The 26,897-nt window shown below is 42.7% G+C and overlaps 1 protein-coding gene across 1 annotated transcript; it reads left to right on the forward strand.

Moving 5' to 3' along the window:
- The first annotated feature begins 28 nt into the window (after positions 1-28).
- rpain (RPA interacting protein) lies at positions 29-20,080 on the forward strand. Its single transcript, XM_068007920.1, has 7 exons — positions 29-288; positions 4,835-5,023; positions 8,451-8,523; positions 9,438-9,552; positions 10,394-10,457; positions 14,369-14,503; positions 19,899-20,080. Exons 1-7 carry the CDS (start codon positions 217-219, stop codon positions 19,929-19,931), a joined length of 681 nt encoding a protein of 226 aa, XP_067864021.1. The 5' UTR covers positions 29-216; the 3' UTR covers positions 19,932-20,080.
- Positions 20,081-26,897: the final 6,817 nt, after the last annotated feature.

Below are 26,897 nucleotides of genomic sequence, written 5' to 3' on the forward strand. Positions count from 1 at the left end.
CAGAACAAGCCCACCCGCTGGCCAACCGCCGCGCACGCGCAGAGTCGCCGCTGCGATGACACGGCGCCGCGCTGCCTCTCGGCGCGCCCGTTGCTTGGGGAACATGTAATGGCGCCATTTCGCGGTTGAGGCCCAGCTCCGGGCAGCGCTTTCGCCGCCGCCGCCGCCGCCGCCGCCGCTCTGAGGGTCCCGGGTATCTAGTTCGTTAGTGAGAAGATGGAGGCGGGTTCCAGGCACAGAGAGCTGTACAAAAGCAGCACTGTCCCCTGGAAGGAGACATACAGGAAGGTGAGCGGCCCCGGGCACTGGGGGTCAGTGAATGCCGGTGATGCGGGCCGGGAAAGCCCGGTGCCACAGTGTGTGTGTTTTCGCTTGGTTGCCGTGGCGGTTCCCCGCTGCTTTGTTAATAGAACATGCCCGCTGACCATCGCCCTCTGGGCTTTAACCAAGGGACTGGCACCGCCTACAGGGTGAGGTCTCAGGCTGTTTCGGCACAGTCCCTGTCGGGGATGCCTTTTTTTCAGCTTGTGTTAAGAGGAATTCCCATTAGCAGAAGTGTAACCTCTGCTGGTCGGTGTTTGCTCCAATTTTAGAGAAACTCAGTTATTTATAAATTCAAATTTATTCTCTCACCAAAATAGGTACAGATCAGGAAAGAGCAATGCCACAGAGTGGTGCGGTATCAGCAGTGACTCGGTTGGAGCTCTCTCACCTGAGTCAGAAGGTTGTGGGTTCAAGCCCCACTCCAGAAAATTGAGCATATAATCCAGACTGACACTGAAGCAGTGCTGTATTGTTGGAGGTGCCATATTTCGGATGAGACATTAAACCTGCCCTCTCAAGTGGAAGTAAAAGATCCCATGGCTCTATGCGAAGAGGAGCAAGGGAGTTCTCCCCTGTGTCCTTACCGATATTTATCCCTCAACCAACATTACTAAAACATTATCTTGTCATTATCACACTGTGGGTCCTTGCTGTGCCCAAATTGGCTGCTGTGTTTCCTACATTATGACAGTGACTACACTTCCAAAGTACTTAATTGGCTATAAATCCCTTAGAGACGTCCTGAGGTTGTGAAAGGTGCTGTATAGAGTAAATAAGGAGAAACTGTTTCCAGTGGCAGAAGGGCCAGTAACAAGATGACACAGATTTAAGGAATTTGGCAAAAGAGCCCAAAGGCGAGATGAGATTTTTTTTTTTACCCAGCGCATTATGATCTGGAATGCACTGCCTGAAAGGGTGGTGGAAGCGAATTCAATAGTAACTTTCAAAAGGGAATAAATACTTGAAGGGGGAAACTTTGCAGGGCTATGGGGAAAGGGCAGGGGAATGGAACTAATTGGATAGCTCTTTCAAGGAGCTGGCAAAGGCACAATGGGTCAAATGACCGCCTTCTGTACTGTATCATTCTATGATCTAAATGCACATCCTTTCTATGGACCTGCACCTTGTGTTAAGTGAATCTTGATAGACTACCCTGTCAGTGGAACTGTCATTTCTTCTCCGTTTAAGAGTGTCTGTTTTGAGTTGACTGCACTGTCAGGCTCTTCCATTGCCCAGCACTCACCATGTTCAGTGGAGCATTTCTCAGCTATATAACTAAAGATTATTTTACCATTGGTACACTGGAGGATAGGAGACCTTATTTGGGCTGCTGTCAGCTTTTTCCAACTATTAAGTGTGACTCTTTAGTGCAACAGGATGATCAAGTAGTAAAGCATCGGTGGTTTAATCCAAATCCCGAAAAATATTATCTCTACCTGAGGACATGGAAATCACATTTTACATTCTCTTTATCATAAGTATAATTGTAGCATTTGCTGGAATTGAAGTAAAGGATGTATAGCTGCAGCGGTTCAAGAAGGCGGCTCATCACCACCCTCTCAAGGGCAATTAGGGATGGGCAGTAAATGCTGGCCTTGCCAGCGATGCCCATATCCCATGAACGAATAAAAAAAAAGATGGCACAGAAACTACTGCTACATGTATCTGTTTGTTGGACTTTGCTGTGCTCAAATTGGCTATTGCATTTGCCTGCATAAGAACAGTGACTGCACTTTTTAAAGGTAATTCACTGAAGTGGTTTGGGATGTCCTGAGAATGTGGAAGGTGCTATTTAAATGCAAGTTTTATCATTCTTGTACTTGTAAACACCATTTTTGTTATTTGTTATTTTGAGTGATATTCTATCAAAAAAATTTGAAAACTTAGTAGCCAGCCCCCTGAGTTAGTGCTTTACAGTTCCCAATGGCCCTTCTGTTATCTGAGCTAATTAATCCAGTGAGTCATTGAGCCAGGACGGTCCTAGGTTTGATCTTTGATCAGTGCTGAGGCAGTGGTAGGGGTGCTGCAATTTCCTTCTGTATCTTTTAGGTAAGGGGGTAGGGAAAAATCAGCTCGGGCATCTGCTTTGGTTGCTATCCAGCTATCTCTGCTGGAAGTGCACATGAGTGGACGTTGGATGAGGATAGTTGTCGAACAGCCTGCTGACACTCGCTGTCATAGAATTACAGCACAGAAACGGGCCATTATACCCAACAGATCTGTGCCAGTGTTTGTGCTCCACACAAGCCTCCTCCCACCTGACTTCATTTCACCTGATCAGCATTTCCTTCTATTCCTTTCTCCATCTAGCTTCCCCTTAAATGCATTTATGACATTCGCCTCAACCACTCCATATGGTAGCGAGTTCCCAATTCTTACCACTATCTGAGTAAAAAAATTTCTCCTGAATTCCTTATTGGATTTATTAGTGACTATCTTATATTTATGGCCCCTTCTTTGGAGTCCCCCACAAGTGGAAACATCCTCTCTATATCTACCCTATCCAATCCCTTCATAATTTTAAAGACCTCTTATCAGGTAACCACTCAGTCTTTTTTCTAGAGAAACGATCCCCAGCCGATTCAGTCTTTCCTGATAGTACTACCCTCTTAGTTCTGGAATCATCCTTATAAATCTTTTTTGCACTTTCTCCAGTGCTTCTGTATCCTTTTTGTAATATAGAGACCAATATCTGCACAATACTTTTAAGTATCGAGGATCGCAGGAGTAATGACCCCTTGGGTGAAGTATCTGAGGGTGATTCGTGCCAATTAACTATCGCCAGCAAGGAGTCAACACCTGGGGAAGAACAAGGCCTAAAAATTTTTGTCCCGTGATCACTTGCTGCTTAACTCACAGAATCTGTGATAGTCATATAAAGCTTGGTATCTAAGTTATTCTTTATCGGAGCAGCGTGGCTAGGTGAAGCTTTTTTAATTGTGTATTTTAGGAATCTTTCTTAGTGTAGAGTTGGAGTATTTTACCTCATGACTTTGATGGCTATAATTTATCTGCTCAGCCTCCACTTCTAAAGAATAAAACTAGCATTTGGAGAATACCTTTTCTCCTCAAAAATCTCAACACGTCACACATGACTTTTGAAGTGTAGTGACTATTATGCAGGGAATTGTGCCAGCAATTCTGTGGAAAGAATGCCCCATAGCAGCAATGAGATGAAAGATCAGTTGGTGTTTTTTTTTTAGTGAGGGAGGAATGTTGGCCAGAACACTGGGAGAATTGACCAATGGCCGGGTCCTGCTCCTACTTCTTGTGTTCTTTAGATTTGAGGTTAGGATCAGATCAGCCATGATCTTATTGAATGGCGGAGCAGGCTCGAGGGGCCGATTGGCCTACTCCTGCTCCTATTTCTTATGTTCTTATGTTCTCATCTTCAAATGGTATCATGGGGTGTTTACCTTCCATGTAAATCACAGAAGCAAGCAGATGAGACATTGGTTTAATGCGTCAATCCAATCATTGGCAACTCTTGATGTTTATTTTGAGGAAATATTTATCAGATCAATTCTAAGCACCTGGGACGTTTTGCTACATACAAATGCAAGTTGTTGTAGTCTTTAACAAAAAGACCTGCAGGCATTGGTAGGGGTACAGAGAAGAACTGATCTCAAGTTTAAAAGGGGATGAGTAATGAGGAAAGAAACTCGGGCTCTACAATTTAAGGAGATGGTTGAGAGGCCCTTGAGGTGTAAATAAGATGCTAAATGCAGTACACTGCTTTAAAATAAACAGGTGAGTAGGACATAGTTTTACATTCATGAAAATATAAAACAGATAATTTAGGAAGAACTTCCTTTGCTCAAAGCACTTTGGGACGTCCTGAGGTCGTGAAAGGCTCTGTATAAATATAAGATCATTCTTTAATTTAGAACCATGGTGTAGTGAGCTGTATTACCTTTCCGTTTACAGGATATGTTGAAATAAGAAATTCTCAACTGCCTTTTTCAAATGTGAAAAGATTCAACAGATATTTACAAATGACCACTGGCTGTGGCTCACACATGGGGAGTGGCCACTGGGGTGAAGTGCTGGACTTGGAACACCTATGGAACCAGAGCCCAACCAGCATCAGTACCTTCTGAAGAAAGACTCGAAAGAGGCATTAATATATCACTTTTCACGATCTGAGGACATCCCAAGGGGGGTAGGGAGAGCTGGAGGAAAAGTTTCCAAGTATTAGAGACGTCATCTTTTAGGTAGATCTTACCAGCTGTTTTTTTTATTTTTGGAGAGTTGTCTAATTCTTAGTAGAATTACTATAAAATCCAGCACATATTTTGCACCCTTTTCTCAGATTTTTGTGATCTGTAACCCTCAAATCAAGACTTTGTCAGTAATTGTTTGCATCTCTACAGAAACATTAAAGGTGTGTTCCTATCTTTTTAAAGTAGTGCTTACGTTGTCATGGATGATTTGCGATATGAAATATTTATGGATTTGATTCATTTATGATGTACATTGATTTTTCCTTTCCCACATTCCCTCTCCCTAGAGGTGCGTGGAAAGACTGAAGAACAGTCGAGCAAAGCTGTTAGACAAGTACAGGCATGTGGGAGAGAATCCAAACTGTAGACTCAATGGGTCCTTTCTCGTGCAAGAGGTGATGGAAGAAGAATGGAGGGCTCTGAAAGCACTGGGTGGAGATTTTCCATCACTGTGGAAGAAGGGGAGTTTAACAGAGGTTTGTGAATCTAAACACACTTCTGATAGGTGAAGTATTATTCTAATTATATATTTAATCTCATTGGTTTTGAAATTACATGATGCAAACATTAAAATAAACAGGGACAACACCTCCACTGAAATAATAGACAACGGAATAGCAGTTGAGCAAGTTAAATGTCTGTATTTTAATCTTTGCACAATGTATTTCAGGGCATTGTTGTTGGTAATTAGCAATCCAAGCACATCTGTCCTAAAGCAAATATTTTAAGAATTGTAACTAATGACAAAGTCCAGATGTGTATATTCATTTAATTTATAGAATATGATGTTTAATTAGACAAGATCTTGAGCACCCATTTGATATTTCACTAATGTTTTTAAGATTGTTACTTTGCTGTTTTGATGTATTCGGCTTAAACTGCACTATTTCCAGAAACATTTCCAGCCTTCACATCAGTGCAGGAGAATGTGACAAGTTTACACAGACAGTTTCCAATATAAACGTGGGCAAATTCTGGATATGATTTTGTCCAGAAACGTCACCACCGCCATTCCCTGTAAGCTGCGTGTTGTGCGACGGTGCAGCAATCCGTTGTGTGCCGTGCACTTGGTTCACGCACCAAACCTGGGCCAGGAGCTGGATCGTCACATCCGGCCAGGTGCCTGGGCTGGAGTGTCGCAGGCCCTGGTCGTCCTCATGGTGGTCAGAATCGGATCCGGCTCTGCGCATGGAGGTGGGTGTTTGGAGTTCGGGGGCTTTTTGTTCCTTTTCTCTGCTTCATAACTTCCCTGGTGAGAGTCTCTGGCTGTCTGAGCGTTAAGTGGTAACAGTTGAGTGAAGTAGTTTCAATACTTTGAGCATGAAGAAACTTGGCCCATTTGCCAAGTATTGCCTGATGAAACTCTCACTCTACTTAACATATCACCATAGCGGCATTGAATGATATTCTGTGTGAGCTAGCAGAATTGTGCAAACGCTTTCAGAAGACCTGTTCAACAACAATTGAAGCTGTACAGTTAACGAGGGCCAAGATCCGCAGGATCAGAGGATAGTATCTCGGCAAGACATCTTCTGGTGCAACACCGTGAAACATCTAACTGCATCGTGTACAAGAGATGAACCATTCGAGGGAGATTCTATTCTAACATTCATATCTCTACTCTGTGATCATCTGCAAAAAAGGTTCCCAGAAAATGAACTCAGTGAACGATCCACTTTCAATTTTGCTTCATTTGCACCACAACAAATCAGCTATGAATTTGGCACTGAGAATATTGGAAAGCTGGTTGATACATACAGACAAATCCTGATCCTTGGTCAAGCAAGGTCTCCTGGGCAAAACACCATGGATGACATGGCGCTTATTGTGAGCCAATACAATGACTACAAGTACTTAATTGCGGAGAAGATTGAAACAAAGTCATTGGAAACCTTTCAGGACACGGTGACTTTCAGTCTACGAAATGCAGAACGGTTCAATGTGGTTTCACAACTAGTGGAGAGATTTGCATTGTTTCAAGCTTCAGATGCTGATTGTGAGCACGGCTTCAGCCTTATGAATAATATAAAAACGAAATCACGAAACGGTTTGAAAGAAAATCACCTTGATCTGCTTATGCGGATCGAATCTAATCTGTCAAGTGGTAGAGAAGTAAACCTGGACAAAATATATAACACTGGAAGACAGGGAGAGACAAGAGGAAAACATCCAAACCAGAGACAGTCACACTCTCCTCCATCATCTGGCCTGTCACCTACAGACTCTGTGTCTCAATCAGGATGTCACCATTCCTCTGGTAGCAGTGTTTACTTCTGAAATTTCTATCACCAGTGTTGTTTAATTAAAAATCCTTGACAGCGCGCCTTGTTACAATTATCCATTATTTTGTACATTTGTTCTGTTTGTTATTTACCCTGAATAATGTTTTCTAAAAAAATGTTCCATTCAAAGTTGTGATTTTTTTTTAACGGTGGCGCACACAGCCTCTTTATCAGTGCACAAACCCAAATTCATTCGTCACATGGCCGAAAAAAATTAGAGGGAACATTGGTCACCACTTGTAATATTTTGAAGAGCAATCAGTTCACAAAGGGCTGTTGGATTGGAGTGATTCTAATTCAACAAATAGAATATAATGTAAATATTAACTGTAATGTATGTATCAGAAGTGTGTATCTGAAATCTTCAGAGTACAAATTTAACTATTACTATCACCCTGTATTTATAAAAGAGCTCTTCTGAGAACCAGTTACAGGTAGATTTACTGACTGATTATCCAGCTAATGGTCCCAATAGATTAGTAATAGCTCTTCTCTTTAATAAAATTGTTTCATAGAAAGATTTAACAATGCTTCTGATCATCCAGTAGTCTTTTTAATAATGAATTCTCATCCTCTCTCATTTCACATGGCAGCCTGTGGTACATGAATGGATGAGATTGGCTCACAACAACAACTTGCATTTATATAGCGCCTTTAACGTAGTAAAATGTCCCTAGGCGCTTCAGAGGAGCATTGTCAAACAAAATTTGATACTGAGCCACATGTGACAGGTGACCTTAAGCTTGGTCAAAGAGGTAGGTTTTAAGGAGTGTCTTAAAGGAAGGGAGAGAGGCGGAGAGGTTTAGGGATGGGATTCCAGAGCTTAGGGCCTAAGTAGCTGAAGGCACGGCTGCCATAGGTGTAGCGAATAAAATCAGGGATGCGAAAGAGGCCAGAGATGGAGGTTGTAGGGCAGAAGGAGGTTACAGAGATAGGGAGAGGCGAGGCCATGGAGCGATTTGAAAACAAGGATGAGAATTTTAAAATCGAGACATTGCTATACCTGGAGCCAATGTAGGTCAGCGAGCCCATGTTTTTCTTTTTGAAAGAGAAGGTTTTCTACGATATGATGTGTATTAAAGAAATTATCTGTAACGTATTCAAAATCTGCACACGCTTCCTGTCAACTTTTTCCATTATCAATTCCAATGCCCACATTTATAATGGAAACTGTCTGTGTAAACTTGTCACACTCTCCTGCACTGATGTGAATGCTGGAAATATTTCTGCATGTTATTTCACAATTACAGATTATGGAGGGATTCTACACGCTAATATAATCCAACATTTCTATAGTGCCAACCTTTTTAGCAACATGAGAACAGCAATAGACCATTTGGCTTATTGCTGGATCATTTTGTTAGCCATGGCAGCTCTATATCCTTTTAATACCCATTCCCTGCTTGCCCTTTTCTCTCGCTATCTCTCTTTTTAAATACTTCAATTGATTCTGCATCCATCACCTTCTTCCACTCTCTCAACCCTTTGTGTGAAGAAATTGATTGGCTTGGTTTTAATTTTACAATGTCCATTTGTTCTATTTTATCAGATTCCTTGAGCGTGTTCCTCAGTAAAAATGCACCATTGGAGTGATGTGTATGTGGTTTGAATTACTCCCCAGGTGCTGAATACACTGGAGAATATAAATGAATTGGCAGAGCTTGAGGAAATTCAACAGGAGCTCCTCAGTGAAGGTAGAAACTACTTAAGATCTGTACCTCTCCACTATATGTCATGGAAGAATGCATGCAAACTAACTAAATACTTCATGGTTATTCCACCAATTGGTTTGGCCTGGGAGAAAATATGGCCAGTGATCTGTTCAGATATTTGACTTGAGCTTGTAAAATACCCCCGATACCCCGTTCCTATAACATACGCTTGCTTAACTCAAACGCATTTCATTCATCTAATATGATGGAGGAAAATTCCTTTTGCATTCAAGTTCTCTACTAACCATGTGAGGAAGCCCTAAGCTGTCGATCTGTTACTGCATGATATATTAAAATCCTTTGAAATAACTGTGGTTAAAAATGTATTTTTGAATATATATTTGCAGTAGTTTAATCCCTTTAAATTGCCTAAAGAATTGTAGGCTATCGTGAGCTGAAAGTTTATTTTTAAAAAGTCTTTGGGAATATTGAGATAACTCAGTGTTTGAGTTTGGGATACTTGGGAGAGATGGAAAAATAAATCCACTGTCATTGATGGCAAGTTTGTTTCTGTGGGAATTGATCTGTTGCCGTGATGTTTTGGCCTCCTGAGGAATGAATGCAGTTAAGCATTTTATTAGCCACAAAATGGGATGGAGTATGAGGGAATTAAAATGAGTCTAAACAATAGTAACCGAAAACGAATACGAAGAATCTTGTACCAATTTGGAGGAATATTGGAAGCGTCCCTGGTTGTGAAAGCAAAAATTATCAGTCTAAATAGAGTAACAGAAAGTTACGAAGTTCCTCTTTCACTGCTAAAGCTATAAAGTTCAGGATAATGCATTTGTTTCATTGAATGGTGCTTAGGGAGCTGTTACAGGTTTTTTTTCAGAGGGGGTTTGTATAAAATAGCAATTGTTTTTGATTCTTGTAGTAAAACATATTTCTTGTAGAGCACGCCATCATAGAGGAGTACGAGGCCAGCTTGCGTTTCGATGAAGCATGCTTGAATGCCATTATTGATGGATTTGATGTACCTGACAGACTCATATGCCCTGTTTGTAATAGGTGAGTATGCTGGGCTCAGTCTGTCAATTGGATTTCTACCTTATTTCCTGGGTCTTTTTTAATTCAACAGTTTTACAAGCATATAAATAATTTGTGGGAGAGGTATAGGAGAGAAAAGTAAATGTACGTTTTTTTTTTAAGATGACGTAGCAGACCAGTCGGGTCCCAATTTTGGTCTTGGGTCTTTGTACAGTTAGCCACAGTGGGAACTGCTAGTACTTGGCCTTTTGTATCCCTGGATTGAGCAAAACAAAAATGGCCTAGCATTCTGACTTCTGATCATTATCCAATGATTCCTGCTAGCAGGTCCATAAGTAGACATTGGGTGGAGACTGCACTGGGCTCAGCTGTGATGCTCCCTTTCTGTCAACGAGCCTGCTGACATCCGTTGTTTATACACAAAGAATGGTTATTTGGGTTAGTTTCCAGAGAGCTTAAAACTAAAACCCAGCGTGAAACCTAGAGAGGTGTGTGATGGAAGCAGAGAGGGCGGGAGTGCATGGTAGGCAACGGGTGCAAAATATAAAGGTTGTTAATCCTGTGACATCCCTCCCATTGGTTCTGATCAGAGGAGACATGGCCTACCTTTGGAAAGTGCATTTTGGTACAGTCATTCATACATAGTTGGGAGAGACCCAGCTTGGTTTAGAACTGTACTCGAGCATGAATTAAGGGGAGATGGGGTAAGTTTGGAAAATTGGAGGTGAAGTAGATCATGTATTTGATTACACTGTATCTTTACTATGCATACCGTTCTCCAGAATTTGTTTCAGGAATTGTTTCACCTAGAGGCTAGAGCAAAAAGAAAGACAATCTAACTAAAGCTACTTTCCTTTCACAGAAACTACCTAAGTGTGAGCAGTGACTTTATAACTTGCCCATGTGGAATGTGTATTAATACGCGGGTAAGTTTCTTGCATACAGCAATCTGATTCCCCTGGTTTCTTTCCCTCGTGAGAACGGTAAGCAGGTGAGCCATAGTGGACTTGCATTCCACATCCGCACGTACTGTAGGTCAAGGCACACTACCTGCATTTCCTCTCTCTAAGTGAAACATTTTGTACTTTGCATGTCCAGAAAACGTCTTTTAAACTTGCTGCATGTGTTCTTTGAGTCAAGAAGCCATTTGATTCCAATACCAACAAAGTTTTTGATGTGAGCTTTTTATTTTTTGTTTTATATTCATTCTTGGGACGTGGGTGCCACTGGCAAGGCCAGCATTTACTGCCCATCCCTAGCTGCCCTTGAGAAGGTGGTGGTGAGCCTCTGCCTTGAACAGCTGAAGTCAGTGTGGTGAAGGTTCTACCACAATGCTATTGGGTAGGGAGTGCCAGTATTTTGACCCAGCGACAATGAAGAAACGGCCGATATATGTCCAAGTTGGGATGATGTGTGACTTGGAGGGGAACTTGGAAGTGATCGCGTTCCCATGCACCAGCTGCCCTTGTCCTTCTAGTAGGTGGAGGTCGGAGGTTTGGCAGGTGCTGTCGAAGAAGCCTTGGCGAATTGCTGCAGTGCATCCTGTAGATAGTACACACTGCAGCCACGTTGCACCGGTGGTGGATGGGGTGCCGATCAAGCGGACTGCTAGAATCGTTAGAATCATAAAATGTTACAGCACAGAAGGAGGCCATTCAACCCATCGTGCCTGCCGGCTCTTTGAAAGAGCTATACAGTTAGTCCCACTCCCCTGCTCTTTCTCCATAGCCCTGCAAATTTTTTCCCTTCAGGAATTTATCCAATTCCCTTTTGAAAGTTCCAATTAAATATGCTTCCACCACCCTTTCAGGCAGTGTATTCCAGATCATAACAACTCGCCTCTAGTTCTTTTGCCATTTACTTTAAGTCTGTGTCCTCTGGTTACCAACCCTTCTAACACTGGAAACAGTTTCTTCTTATTTACTCCATCAAAACCATTCATGATTTTGAACACCTCTATGAAATCTCCCCTTAACCTTCTCTGCTCTCAGGAGAACAACCCCAGTCTCTCCACGTAATTGAAGTATTTCACCAGCAATTCGGCCACAGCTGGAGTATTGTGTTCAATTCTGGGCATCGCACTTTAGGAAGGATGTTAATTCCTTAGAGAAGGTGCAGAAAAGATTTACTAGAATGGTCCCAGAGATGAGGGACTTCAGATATGTGGGTAGATGGAGAAACTGGGATTGTTTTTCTTAGAGCAGAGAAGGTTAAGAGGAGATTTGATAGAAGTGTTCAAAATCATGAAGGGTTTAGATAAAATAAATAAAGAGGAACCGTTCCCATTGGCGGAAGGGTTGAGAACCAGAGGACTCGGATTTACGGTGAATGGCAAAAGAGCCAGAGGCGACGTGAGGAAAAACTTTTTAACACAGCGAGTGGTTATGATCTGCAGTGCGCTGCCTGAAAGGACGGTGGAAGCAGATTCAATCATGGCTTTCAAAAAGGAATTGAAGGGAAAAAATTTGCAGGGCTATAGGGAAAGAGCAGTGGAATGGGATTAACAGGATTGCTTTTACAAAGAACCGGCACGGGCTCGATGGGCTGAATGGCCTTTTTTTTTACTGTAACTGCTCTATGATACCATTCTAGTAAATCTCCTCTGCACCCTCTCTAAGGACTTGACATCCTTCCTAAACTGTGGTGTCCAGTGATTTATAAAGTTTTAGCATGACTTCCAAGCTTTTGTACTCTATGCCTCTATTAATAAAGCCAAGGAATCCCATATGCTTTTTTAACAACCTTATCAACTTGTCCTGCCACCTTCAAAGATTTCTGTACATAGACCCCAGGTCTCTCTGTTCCTGTACCCCCTTTAAAATTGTACCATTTAGTTGATATTGACTCTCCAAAATGAGTCACTCCACACTTCTGCCATGTGTCTGCCCATTTCACCAGCCTGCCTGTATCCTCCTGAAGTCTATTACTATCCTCCTCGTTGTCACTACATTTCCGAGTTTTGTGTCATCTGCAAATTTTGAAATTATGCCTGTATACCCATGTCCAGGTTATTAATATATATCAAAAAGCACAGTGGTCCAGCACCGACCCCTGGGGGACACCACTGCATGCTTTCCTCCAGCCTGAAAAACAAATGTTCACCACGACTCTCTGCTTTCTGTCCCTTAGCCAATTTTATATCCATGCAGCCACTGTCCCTTTAATCCCATGGGCTTCAATTTTGCCAACAAATCTATTATGTGATACATTATGAAATGCTTTTTGAAAGTCCATATACACATCAACCGCACTACCCTCATCAACCCTCTCTATTACTTTACCAAAGAATTCAATCAAGTTAGTCAAACACGATTTGCCTTTAACATTCGTATGGCTTTTATTTATGAACTCATACTTTTCCAAGTGCCGATTAATTTTGTCCCGGAGTACTGTCTCTAAAAGTTTCCCCACCACCGACGTTAGGCTGACTGGCCTGTAGTTGCCGGGTTTATCCCTCTCCCCTTTTTTGAACAGGGGTGTAACATTTGCAATCCTCCAGTCCTCTGGGACCACTCACATATTTAAGGAAGATTGGAAGAATGTGGCCCTTACTTCCCACAGTAACCTAGGATGCATTCCATCAGAACTGGGTAACTTTCCTACTTTGAGTACTGCCAATCTTTTAAGTACCTCCTTTCTCTATTTTTATTCTATCCAATTTCTCTGCTACCTTCTATACTGTGACATTGGTAGCATCCTCTTCTTTAGTGAAGACAGATGCAAAGTACTCATTTAGTACCTCAGCTATCCTCTCTGCCTCCACAAGATCATCTTTTTGGTCCCTAATTGGTCCCACCCTTCCTTTGACTACTCTTTTACTATTTATATGTTTATAAAAGACTTTTGGGTTGCTAAACGCTGTGCAGTCATCAGCGAACATCCCCACTTCTGACCTTATGATGGAGTGAAGGTCATTGATGAAGCAGCTGAAGATGGTTGTGCCTAGGACGCTGCCCTGAGGAACTCCTGCAGCAACGTCTTGGGGCTGAGATGATTGGCCTCCAATAACCACTACTATCTTCCTTTGTGCTTGGTATGACTCCAGCCACTGGAGAGTTTTGCCCCTGATCCCCATTAACTTCAGTTTTACTAGGGCTCCTTGGTGCCACACTCTGTTAAATGCTGCCTCTGGAATTCAGTTCCTGTGTACATGTTTGGACCAAGGCTGGAGATCCGGAGCTGTGGTGCTGACAGAACCCAAACTGAGCATCATTGAGCAGGTTATTGGTGAGTAAGTGCTGCTTGATAGCACTGATGACAACTCCTTCCATCACTTTGCTGATGATTGAGAGTAGGCTGATGGGGTGGTAATTGGCCTGGTTGGATTTGTCCTGCTTTTTCTGGACAGGACATACCTGGGCAATTTGCCACATTGTTGGGTAGATGCCAGAGTTGTAGCTGTCCTGGAACAGCTTAGTTAAGCTTGTTCTGGGGCACAGGTCTTCATCACTACAGCCGGGATGTTGTCGGGACCCATAGCCTTTGCTGTGTCCAGTGCACTCAGCAGTTTCTTGATGTCACGTGAGGGTGAATCGAATTGGCTGAAGACTGACATCCGTGATGGGACCTCAGGAGGAGACCGAGAAGGATCATCCACTCAGCACTTCTGGTTTAAGATGGTTGCGAACACTTCAACTGTGTACATGGCGAAAGACCCATCTTATAAAGCAGCACATTCACCATGAGCAATGCCACAGGACATCCACTCGTAGGCCTGTTCCAGAAAATTGGGGAAGTGGAAGAGAAATCTCTTTAGCTACTGTTAAGCATGTGATGTGACCCCAATGTAGCTTCAGCCTTATTAAGTTGCTTCAAGTTTTTACCCATTCATTTGCAGGGGGTGACAGTGCAGCAGTTTCGAGCTCTCCTTGAACACAGTGTCACAGAACATAGCAGCCTCTGTGCACATTGTCCTAGCTTCTCTGTGGTGGAAGGTATAGAAGCAGAACCCACTCTCCTCTTGAGCTGTCAGGTGAGTGTGATGGTTTACTACACTAAAATGATAAGTACCAGCATTCCAGCTGTTGGGGAAAGATGGGACTTCAGCATGCTCTGTTCCACCATGGGATTCACTAAAGTGCCCTGCTAGTACTATTACAAAGTTGCCCATTCACTAGCGGAATGTGCACCCACCCTTTCTGTTAAAGGTTTGTATGGGCTTCTCTTCCCGCCGTTACCTCTGGAGACCCCCAAGGATCAATCCTTGGCGCCTTCCTATTTCTCATCTACATGCTGCCTCTCGTGTACGCTGACGACCCTCAGCTCTACCTTACCACCAACTCCTCTCTCGACCCCGCCACTACCTCTTCTGTTAGACTGCTTGTCCAACACCCAGTGCTGGATGAGCCAAAATTTCCTCCAATTAAAATTTGGGAAGACCATTGTCTTTGGTCTCTGCCACAAACTCCGTTCTCTAGCCACCGACTCACAAGATCATAAGAAATAGGAGCAGGAGTGGGCCTTATGGCTCCTCCATTCAATCAGATCATGGCTGATCTTCAACCTCAACTCCACTTCCTGCCCGATCCCCATATCCCTTGATTCCCCTAAAGCCCAAAAATCTCAGCCTTGAACATATTCAACGATTTAGCCCTCTGGGATACAGAATTCCAAAGATTCACAACCCTGTGTGAAGAAATTCCTCCTCATTTCAGCCTTAAATGGCTGACCCCTTATCCTGAGACTATGCCCCCGAGTTCGAGACTCTCCAGCCAGGGGAATTAATCACTCAGCATTTACCCTGTCAAGCCCCCTCAGAATCTTATATGTTTCAATGAGATCACCTCTCATTCTTCTAAACTCCAGAGAGTGTGGGCCCATTCTACTCAACCTCTCTTCATAGGACAACCCTCTCATCCCAGGAATCAATCTAGTGAACCTTCGTTGCACCACCTCTAAGGCAAGTATATCCTTCCTCAGATAAGGAGACCAAAACTGTACACAGTACTCCAGTCTCACTAAAGCCCTGTGCAATTGTAGTAAGACTTCCCTACTCTTGTACTCCAACAAATGCCTTTAACATCCACCGACTCCATCCCTCTCCCTGGCCACTGTCTCAGGCTGAACCAGACTGTTTGCAACCTCGCCGCCTTATTCGACCCCGAGCTGAGTTTGTGACCCCGTATCCTCTATATCACAAAGATCACCTTTTTCCATCCCTGTAACATCACCTGTCTCTGCCCCAAGAATGCTACCTACCTCCAACTCTGGCCTCTTGTGCATCCCCCACTTCCTTCACCCACCACGGCGGTCGTGCCTTCAGCGGTCTAGGCCCTAAACTCTGAAATTCCCTCCCTAAAGCTCTCCACCTTTCCTCGTTTAAGAAGCTCCTTACAACCTACCTCTTTGACCAAGCTTTTGGTCACCTGTTCTTTATCTCCAAGTTTTTTTTTGATTAGGCTGCTTTGAAGCACCTTGGGACAATTTGCTACGTTAAAGCTGCTACATAAATGCAAGTTGTTATATTTGAAATATTCTTATTGATACAAACAGGATCCTTTATTCCCTAAATAAATATACCCGTTAACAAAAATTACTCACCAGATCAAGTTATAAATGGTGGTCAGAGACTCTGAAGATATTATTTGAGTCATTTGGTTGATTCCTGTTGGGTTTTGAAAGGTAGTTTTGGGGGGGGCGAGAAAATCAAGCGATTTGATTGCTTGGTTTATGCTGGTTACTTATTGCACATTGGTACATTTTGTTTTTAATTTGTTCACATTTAATCAATCAACTATTTGATTGCTAACTTAACATGGTTATTTGAGCTGATAGTTTTGTGCCCTCTGGATATATGGCACACCTCTGAGGTCTCACTTTTGACAGGAGTGTCAAAAGGAGTGACACTTTTGAACGGTGTGACGTAACAGATGCAGGCTATCTATCTATCTATCTATCTATCTGTCTCTCGCTCTCCCTCTTCTCACCCCCTCTGAGTGCATTCGTGAGTGCTGCTAAGAACTGGTTGCTAAGTTTAAAAAGTGCTTTTAAAATCGGCATTTATTATAAATAATAGCAGTTTTCCTAGTCCCTGCTGGGGAGCCATTTTCAGAAATCTTCCCTGGCTGCTACTGTACTCTGAAGGTGGCTTGTGATCCAGTTTTGATGAGGGTAGAAGGGGTTTCTTGAAAGCGGTGGCCTAAGGCCCCTGCATTTAAAATAAATCCTCAGGGTTTCCCCAACTCACCACTCGGGTAGCCTAGTGGTCATAGTAGAGAACTAGCAACCCAGAGGTTGAGTTCAAATCCCTCCATGGCAACTTGTGAAGTTGAATTCAATAAATATAATTTGTGGCCTGGCATCAGAAAAAAAGACCATGAAAGTTGCCAGATTTTTCAAAAAAACACATACCTAACTAGTTCACTAATCTGCTTCAGGGAAGGGAACGCCACCTCTGTCCAGTCTGGCCTACATGTGATCCAGCCCTGCACAATATGGTTGACTCTTAATGCCCTTAGAGCAACTCAGGATGAGCAATAAATACTGCCTGTAATATGTCATCCACATCCCAAGAACAAATAGAAAATCCTTTTAAAAAAATCTTCACCCTGTCACAATTGCTGCTTCTCCCTTGCGCTATGATCCTCTTTCACCCCCCCCCCCGCAAACACCCAGACCTATTTCCCCTGCTGCCCCTCACTGCTTTCGAGCCAAAATTCTCAATGATGCTCTTACAGTACTCTAATAAAAACACAAGTTGACTCATTCAGTTACCATAAATCAGGTACCCTGATACACTGAGCATTACATAACATAAAGCAAAATATGCTGCAACTAACCATGGGCAACGTCATGGGAAATTGTGAGAACAGTAACCTAACACACTTCCTACTCATTTACTTCACTAACATACTTTAAATGTCGAATTTAAATTTGTAAAGCTTCAAAAAAAAATAAAGGAATTCTCCAGGAAAACAGAATACTGGAACCACAATATCTGCAACCTCTCAATTAACCTCTGTGAATTTAGCTAGTGTTAACTTGGAACAGTCTCTTAATTGATCCCTGTGTGAACATGAGCAATTTGATTGTAGTTTTAAAGGGACATGATCACTTCAGAAGGATAAATTGGTTTTTACTTGGTACGCTGTTCTTGTCCTTAAACAGGGCATCCATCCTCCGACTTGGTAGTTTTGAGATTGCCTGCCACGGTTAAGATATAACACTTTATTCTGTTGTGATTTGATGTTTTATACAATTAAAATGTACACAAAGAAAGCAAGCCTAACTATTTTCTGATCTTGGGGTAATGAGACAAGCAGCCACTGACATAGAGAAGATTTTAAAATAATAATTGGCTTCAAACTGGCCTTGGGACCTATCTGGACCACTCCCCCACAACGAGTACCTGAGCACTGGTCCCAACGGAACAGGCTGTGTCAGTTAGACATGATAACCATGTTCCAGACCCCGTGAGTAATGGCATGGAGATCAGCTCGTATATATACTTAAAAGTATTGCATGTAGTGCACATCCATCATAGCTCAAGTCTCACACACAAACTTCACTCAAAAAGCATCCTGCTTGAAAGTACATTTGCACCTCATTGGCTGAAATACATTTTCCATAATACAAGCCACAACTTACACAGGTTGGAGATGTAACAGTTGAAATTAGGTATGCATGCTTTAAACTTACCAATATTTTGTGTGTTTGAAATGTATTTAACTACATTTTCTGTTGGAGACCTCCACTTCTCGTAAGCGTGACGCTTAAGTTCAAGGGGCTTGTAATGTAATTAGTTAACGCAAGGTAATGAACTATAGTTTCCGACATGCATTCATATGTATAACTCGTTTTGTTGAACAACGAGACTGGCTGTACACAGAGCATGCTGAGATTTCCTGTTTGTTAGTTCCACCCACCCCAGCCATTGACCAAGGACTGGCAGTACCAAAACAGGAAATTATTACTACGGCTTTGAAAGTAAATATAAATGTTTTTATGTTTAAAAACATGGAAGCCGCATAAAGCTGTTGTGAGGTAATTTTTGAAGGAAGGAGTCCCCCACTCACTCTCCTCATCTTCCCTCAGGAATGCCACCCTGTTCTTTTTTTCCCCAATCTATAGGTTTGGGTGTCGGGGGCCATGAGGTCCCCTGAATTCTCTCTAAACATGATCAGCAATTAGACAGGTTGCCACTTTGCCCCCATTCATTACACTAGTGTCTGGACAAAGGAATTAAGAGCAGTCACATGGTTCTGACCCATCCTCCTCCTCCATGTTACATGCACAGATTTATTAATTTTTACGTAATTTTGTGAGGGAAACAAATTTATCTGTTTATAATCTATTTTCAGTGGGTTAAGGAAACATTGCTTATAATCAGAAAACATTTCACTATCTCTGGATACATCTGACAGACTTCTTTCCAAATCCATTCAGTGGAAATGTGGAGCTCTCTCCCTGCTCCAACCTCACAACAATGTAACCTCTGAATCAGAGTTTAATATAATATATTGGGCCAGATTTTGCTGTGAGCGGTGAAGGAACGGTGCCCACCGTTCGTTAGTCTTGCACTTGCCCACAGACCTTCTATGAGCTTTTGCGTGGCAACTTCCTGTAAATTAGAGAGCCAAAAAGCACGGCACCCTTTACAGGGCATCTGGGACTTGTGTGAACAGGGCAAGCAACTGTGTATCTCCTTAACCATTCAGATTGAATCATGTTAATAAGCCACTCAGAAACTGAACCAGGAAGTGTAAGTTAGAATAGTGAATTCAATGTCAAATCAGGTACAGAAAGCGAAAGAGAGGGTAAAAAAGATTGAATTCAGAAAGGGACAAAAGAAAAATTATTAAACTTTTTTTTAAATGTCCAACAACTATTAAAATCTGAAGGAATGAGACTCCACACTTGTTAAAGTTAATTTTTAGTGCCAGAGAGGTTGTTCGACAGGCATTAAGACTTACCACACCGTTAAAAGGGTACTTACATCAGAATGGACAAGTCCTAACTTTTTCTCGTGAGTTTAGTCCGTACCTACGATGTCAGTGCAGGAGCTTCATGCTGTTCCATTCATTTGAATGGGGAGCCAGCCAGTGAGAACCCGTTTTAGTGGAGCTTACGGAGAAGGCTCGCATCTGGTATAGCAACTTCCGGATTTCCGTGTTTAACTGCGCATGTGTGGTCGCCGGAAGTTACTGTCCAATTTGCACGTAAAGTTTAGCCTCACCATTATTTTTACAGCAGAATCCGGCCTCGTATATATATCAGAACTATTGTATGCATATGTGCTTTATTTTTTCCATGGGTACATCTTTTAATTACAAAATATTTTATGAATATTTTCAAATTTATCCCTTTCAGATATACTGCCTTTGTGCTAGTTTACTGTAATTCATCATATAATTTTCTTTTTCTTTCAGGTTTGTGATTCCATGTCTGTTATCTTATACTGAGTGTTCTAAGATCTCTTCATTGCAAGAGTAACGATGAATGCCTGTTCTCAGACTTTAAATCTGCTCAATAAGAACAGCCTGTGCTTAGTCACACTGCACTTCAATGTGCATTCTGTATTCTACCTCTAATAAAGATTTTTTTTAATATATATATATATATATATATATATGTCTATCCCGATAGGAAGTGCTTGATTTTTTTTTCAATGCGATTGTTCAATAAACAGATGATAAATACTAATACGTGATGAAGCTGGGTCTCTTTGTGCGCTTAAATAAGCTGGAGTTATGTTCGGGGTGAGGGAAAGCGATAGGTAAAGTATGGAGGAAGATGAGGGAAAAGAGAGGTCGCTGATCTTGTGTTGAAACAAAATGTTTTAATCAGAGCCCCAAAGTCTGAACTATCTTTGTGACTGAATTGAAGAGAGTCTCTGGTTCCAACTTAATTTATAATTTGGTTCAATGGTATTAAATGGCTGGCCTAAATAAAGATGGACAGAATTAAAAGGAAAATGCTAAAATGTACTATGACTTATCTCTATTTGTAAAGCCTGTAGAATTTTTTCAAATTAATGGATTCATGGACAGTAGATCCCCAAAACACACACCCCTCGTCTTTCACTAGAGCAAGTTCCACAAATTAAAAGTATGCTGAGGGCAAATAGGCAGGAACTGTGGAATGGTTTCTCGGTTAATCAGAACAGTATCCCCACACCGGTTACTTAAAAAGCATATTGGTGTCCCATCCGATACTATCTCTAATAATCCCAGCCAAATTGGATCATATGAACTAATGCCCCCAAAAGAGAAGTGAGAAAGGAAATAAGAGGGGCAAAGAGTGAGAATAGACTGGCAACTAACATAAAAGGGAATCCAAAAGTCTTCTATAGACATATAAATAGTGAACGGGTAGTAAGAGGAGGGGTGGGGCCGATTAGGGACAGAAAAGGAGACCTACGCGTGAAGGCAGAGGGCATGGCTGAGGTACTAAATGAGGACTCTAGCAAGAAAGAAGATACTACCAAAGTCACAGTAAAAGAGGAGGTAGTTGAGATACTGGATGGGTTAAAAACTGATGATAAGGAGGTACTAGAAAGGCCGGCTATTCTTAAAATAGATAAGTCACCCGGTCCGGTTGGGATGTATCCTAGGTTTCAAAGGGAAGTAAGGGTGGAAATTGCAGAGGCTCTGGCCATAATCTTCCAATCCTCCTTTAGATATGGGGGTGATGCCAGAGGACCGGAGAATTGCAAATGATACACCCTTTTTTTGAACAAGGGTGTAAGGATAAACCTGGCACCAACAGGCCAGTCAGTTTAACCTCGGTGGTGGGGAAGCTTTTAGAAACGATAATCCGGGACAAAATTAATGGTCACTTAGACAAGTGCGGATTAATAAAGGAAAGCCAGCACTGATTTGTTAAAGGCAAATCGTGTTTAACTAACCTGAGAGTTTTTTGATGAGGTAACAGGGAGGGTTGATGAGAGCAATATGGTTGATGTATATATGGACTTTCAAAAGGCGTTTGGTAAAGTAGCACACCATCGTCTTTTCAGCAAAATCGAAGCCCATGGAATAAAAGGGGTAGTGGCAACATGGATACGAAATTGGCTAAGTGACAGGAAACAGAGTAATGGTGAATGGTTGTTTTTCGGATTGGAGCAAGGTATACAATGGTATTTCCCAGGGGTCGGTATTAGGACCACTGCTTTTTTTGATCTATATTAATGACTTGGACTTGCGTGTACAGGGCACCGCAGTTCAAGGAAGGATGTGGAGGCCTTAGGGTGCAGAAAAGATTTACTAGAATGGTTCCAGGGATGAGGGATTTCAGTTATGTAGATGGACTGGAGAAGCTGGGGTTCTCCTTAGAAAAGGGAAGATTTGATAGAAGTGTTCAAACTCATGAAGCGTTTAGATAAAGTAAATAAAGAGAAACTGTTCCCATTGGCGGAAGGGTCAAGGACCAGAGGACATAGATTTAAGGTGATTGGCAAAAGAACCAAAGGCAACATGAAGAAAATCTTTTTTATGCAGCGAGTAGTTATGATCTGGAATGCACTGCCTGAAAGGGCGGTGGAAGCAGATTCAATCGTAGTTTTCAAAAAGGAATTGGATAAATACTTGAAGGGAAAAAATTTGCAGGACTATGGGGAAAGAGTGGGGGAATGGGACTAACTGGATTGCTCTTTCAAAGAGCCAGCATGCACTCAATGGGCCAAATGGCCTTCTACGCTGTAACCATTCCATGATTCTATAATTTTAATATAATTAGTTCAGTTGCTATCAACCCTGGTTTTGGCTCTCCTGAGAGAGTTCTAACTTTACCGCTGCCCCTATCAAAAATATACAATAATTCACGACAGAAAAAAAAATTCAACTCTCCAAAAAATGTCCATGTGAAATCCTGATTTTACAAACAAAGTACAGTATGCACAAAGCATATATCCTGTTGTGGGAACAGTAGACTTGGGAACATTGCCACAGTTGATTGTAAAAGTTGGGACGTTTGTTATTCCATGTCGTGGTCGTAACAGTACCACTCACTAATCTGTAGATACTCTTTTGTAGCTGTGAAGCTCCACTCAGCAAGTACCTGATCTTATGTCAACTATTCTGCTGTGATGAGGTCAAGGAGGGAGGAGGAAAAAAAAAGACCAGCCACCTACAACATCAACAATATTAATACTGCTATAGACACACTGATCTGTATCACTCAAAAATATTGTGAACAGCAGAGGTTCCAGAGCAGGTCCCTGTGGAATTCCATTGGCTTCGTGGCATCACTCTTGTATCTGAGTCGGAAGGTTGTGGGTTCAAGACCCACTCCAGATACTTGAGCTCATAGTCCAGGCTGACACTTCACTACATCCCTGAAGGAGTGCTGCACTGTCAGAGATGCCATCTTTTGGGTGAGACGCCAAGCCGAAGCCCCATCCTGCCCTTCCAGGTGGATGTAAAAGATCCATCCCATGGTACTATTTGATGAAGAATAGGGGAGTTCTGATGGCCTGGCCAATATTTACCCCTCAACTAACACCACCAAAAACACATTATTTGGTCATTTATCTCAATGTTGTTTGCAAATTGGCTGCCACATTTCCCTGCATTACAACGGTGACTGCACTTTATTGGTTGTGAAGTGTTTTGGGATTTCCTGAGCTCGTGAAAGGTACTAAATGCATTTACTATATAAATGCAAGTTCGTCTCCTATTTGTCATCATCCATGGTTTTCTATCACCAATACAATTCTAAGAATATAAAAATCTAAGTAGACAACTAGGCTACGTTGGGCATCTCCTAACAGCCAGCACTGGCAATTGCATGGGAGCCGATCTTCAACCCATCCTCTGTTAGGGAAGGTACTTAGTGCAGAGAGAGTGACCATTAATATAAATTATTGTAATCCCACACTTGCTGGCTGTTTATGTCGGTCAATCATTTGGCAATACAGCACTGGTGACATATCAGAAAGCTTCAAAATATAATCAACAAATTGTCTATCTAGGTTGTGAAATGGCTTGGTGACAGAAAACTGGGTGGTGGCAAATGGAAAGTGCAACCACCGGAGTTCCACAGTGATCTGTTCTGAAACCTACAACACTGAGATTACCATGGCCAGGGTCACCAATGACCTCTGTGACAATGATTGAGGTGAATTACCCATCATCTGCTTCCAACCCTCCATGGTGTTCAGCCATTCAATCTTCCTGCTGTCAAACTGCCTGTCTGACTTGGATGAATCACGACTTTCTCCAACTTAACATCGGGAATCGTCATCTTCAGCCCCTGCCACAAACTGGGCTCCATTGCCACTGATTCCATCTCCCTCTCTGGTCACTTAATCAGGCTGTACCAGATTGTCCATAATCTTGGCTTCTGGTTTAATCCTGAACTGAGCCTTAAACCACTCTTCCCACCTATCACCAACACAGCTTACTTCCATCTCCACAATATTGCTTGCCTCCACAGCTAATATCCTTATACATGATTTTATAACCTCCAAACTCGGTTACTCTAACAGTCTCTGTGCTGGTCTCCCATCCACCACCTTCCATAAACTGCAACCTGTCCAAATCTCTGCTGCATGTATCTTGTCGCACACCAAGATCAGCTCATCCATCACCCTTGTCCCCAATGACCTACACCGGCTCCCAGTCTCCAACACATCACATTTGGAATCCTTACTCTTATCCAAAAATCTGCCCCACCCTATCTCTGCAATCTCCTTCAGCCCCATATCACCGCTTGAACACTCCACTCCTCTGACTCCAGCCTTTTATGCATCCCAACCTCCCCTTTCCCCTTCATTGGTGACAGCTTACATCTCTTGTCTCCATCCTGTTTGGAACTCCCTCCATCTCTTGCACCGCCTTTAAAAACCCATCTTTTGATCAAGCTTCCAGTCACCTCTCCTAATCTCATCCTTTTGGCTCAGTATTAGTTCTCCTTACACCCATCAGTAAATTGCTTTAGGACGTTATCCTCACATTTTTTCACCCAGAGGGCGGTGGAGGTCTGGAAATCACTTTCTGAAAGGGAGGTAGAGGCAGAAACCCTCAACGCATTTAAAAAGTACTTGGATAAACACATGAAGTGCCGTAACCTACAAGGCTATGGACCAAGAGCTGGAAAGTGGGATCAGGCTGGATAGCTGTTTTTCGGCTGGCACAGACCACGATGGGCTGAATGGCCTCATTCTGCACCATTAATTTCTATGACTCTATGTTCCCCACTGTGGTGCTGTACAAATGCAAGTTGTTGTTAAAGGATGAGTCGGACACTGGCCTGACCCATAGCCCACCGTTATCTTAAGAGGTAAAAACCCCCCTTCTTCCTCTGCCAAGCACTTCAGAAATGACCAAATGAGTGTCGAAAGCACTCAACCTGCAGGAGCAAGCTGTTAAACACAGATGTCATTGCCATGCAGCAGGTTGATTTTGACCAACACCAGGTGATGATCTGGAAACAGCACTGCCCACACCCCAAAAGATGAGACAATGGCAACAAAGATGTAAAATTGGTTGATTCTGGAGTGACTGCCCCACTTCGCTCCAATATTACAAACTGCGGGTAGTCTGGTTGAGATTATGCTTGGTTCAGCTGTGCATCGAATTGAAGAACCCGACCAGGTCCCTCAACGTCTCTCTGGATGAGAAGGTCCAGTATGGTCTCGGGTCTGAGGACGTAGCAAAATCACCTCTGAGAATCGCACTCGCCAGAATCAATGTGTTTGAAAAGTATGCTTGCTCCACGCAGATGCACAGCACCAACAGGGCACACAAGTGAAGCGGTACATCCCTGTGGTGGATGACATGACGGAGCAGGTGGCTCAGCACAAGCTCCTTAATGCCTAAAACGGGTTTAAAAGATGGGGTGAACAAAGTAACCATCCCTGCTGAATTTGTCGTGAGTTACTCATTTATACCCTGACCATCGATTCCAGGATCTAGGTGGCTTCATCTCTCGAAACAGTATGGGTTTCCTGCAGGGCAGTTTGCTTCTCTCAAAACAGAGGTCATAACCCTCTGTAATTGTCACAAGGGATCAACAAGGCCACTAAGACTGACTTGCAAGGAGCCAAGAACCACACTGGAGGTAGACTCTGTATCTTCATCACTGTCCTAAACAGGGAAGATAGGAAATCATTCCTGACTTGATTTGGCAGCCAAAGCATGTGTTACCTTTGGGGTATCACTTGGTGAGACATCTACCCGAGTTACTAACTTATTCTTGATCTTTTGCTGGAAGTGGAGTAGATGTTTTGAACACTACGGCATCCTTGCTTCTCCTCAGCAGACGCCTTGGTAGCATCATGTTTTATTGCAAGGAGGGTTGTCTTTGCAGCATTGGAGGCCAGGCAGTCTAAACAAACAGCTTGCCTGTTGCCATGTAATGTCTGTGGTCCAAAAGATTCTGTGTGCAATGCCATCCAAAGGAATAACAAAGCTTCCTTCTTTGACAACCTCCTGCACCAACTTCAATTTCAAAATTTGCAGATCACACAAAACTTGGAAGTGTAGTGAACCGTGAGGAGGACAGTGATAGACTTCAAGAGGATATAGACAGGCTGGTGGAATGGGCGGACACAGATGAAATTTAATGCAGAGAAGTGCGAAGTGATCCATTTTGGTAGGAAGAACGAGGAAAGGCAATATAAACTAAAGGGTACAATTCTAAAGGGGGTGCAGGAACAGAGAGACCTGGGAGTATATGTGCACAAATTGCTGAAGGTGGGAGGACAGGTCACGGAAAAAAGTCTTGAAAGACTTGCATTTATATGGCGCCTTTCACAACCTCAGGACATCCCAAAGCGCTTTACAGCCAATTAAGTACTTTTGAAGTGTAGTCATCGTCGTAATGTAGGAAACGCAGCAGCCAATTTGCATGCAGCAAGCTCCCACAAACAGCAATGTGATAATGACCAGAGGGATTGTTGTTTGAGGGATAAATATTGCCCAGGATACCAAGGAAGATCTCCCCTGCTCTTCTTTGAAATAGTGCCATGGGATCTCTTACGTCCACCTCAGAGGAGAGATGGTTTAACGTCTTATCCGAAAGACGGTACCTCCAACATTGCAGCACTGGGAGTGTCGGCCTAGATTTTGTGCTCAAGTCCCTGGAGTGGGACTTAAACACATAACCTTCCGACTCAGAGGCGAGAGTGCTAACAGCTGATCCACTACTGACACCAAGAAGCTGATGGCCACAAACAGCAACATTGGAAAGGATTTCCCTTTCTACACTGGCCAACAAGGGGCCCACCTCAATGTGGATGTCTATTAACAGCCAATGTGACAGTCCATTCATAACTTTCCCATATATCAAGGCAACAACTACAGCAAATGGGCATACAACCTTGGCCACAGCTTTAGCACATGGCTTGATGGCTGGTAGATGTTTAATTCAGTTTTAAAAAATCTGACAGTAAATTAAAACTGGTAACAGTAAAAGTGACCATGAAG

The sequence above is a fragment of the Heptranchias perlo genome, chromosome 28 (assembly GCF_035084215.1).
Source record: "Heptranchias perlo isolate sHepPer1 chromosome 28, sHepPer1.hap1, whole genome shotgun sequence".
Classification (NCBI taxonomy): Eukaryota; Metazoa; Chordata; class Chondrichthyes; order Hexanchiformes; family Hexanchidae; genus Heptranchias; species Heptranchias perlo.

Excerpts from the sequence above, each read along its gene's own strand:
- rpain (XM_068007920.1), top strand. The coding sequence starts at position 217 with ATGGAGGCGGGTTCCAGGCACAGAGAGCTGTACAAAAGCAGCACTGTC. Across the intron at positions 5,024-8,450 it reads AGAAGGGGAGTTTAACAGAG|GTGCTGAATACACTGGAGAA; the intron begins GTTTGTGAATCT and ends ATTACTCCCCAG. Across the intron at positions 10,458-14,368 it reads GAATGTGTATTAATACGCGG|GGGGTGACAGTGCAGCAGTT; the intron begins GTAAGTTTCTTG and ends ATTCATTTGCAG.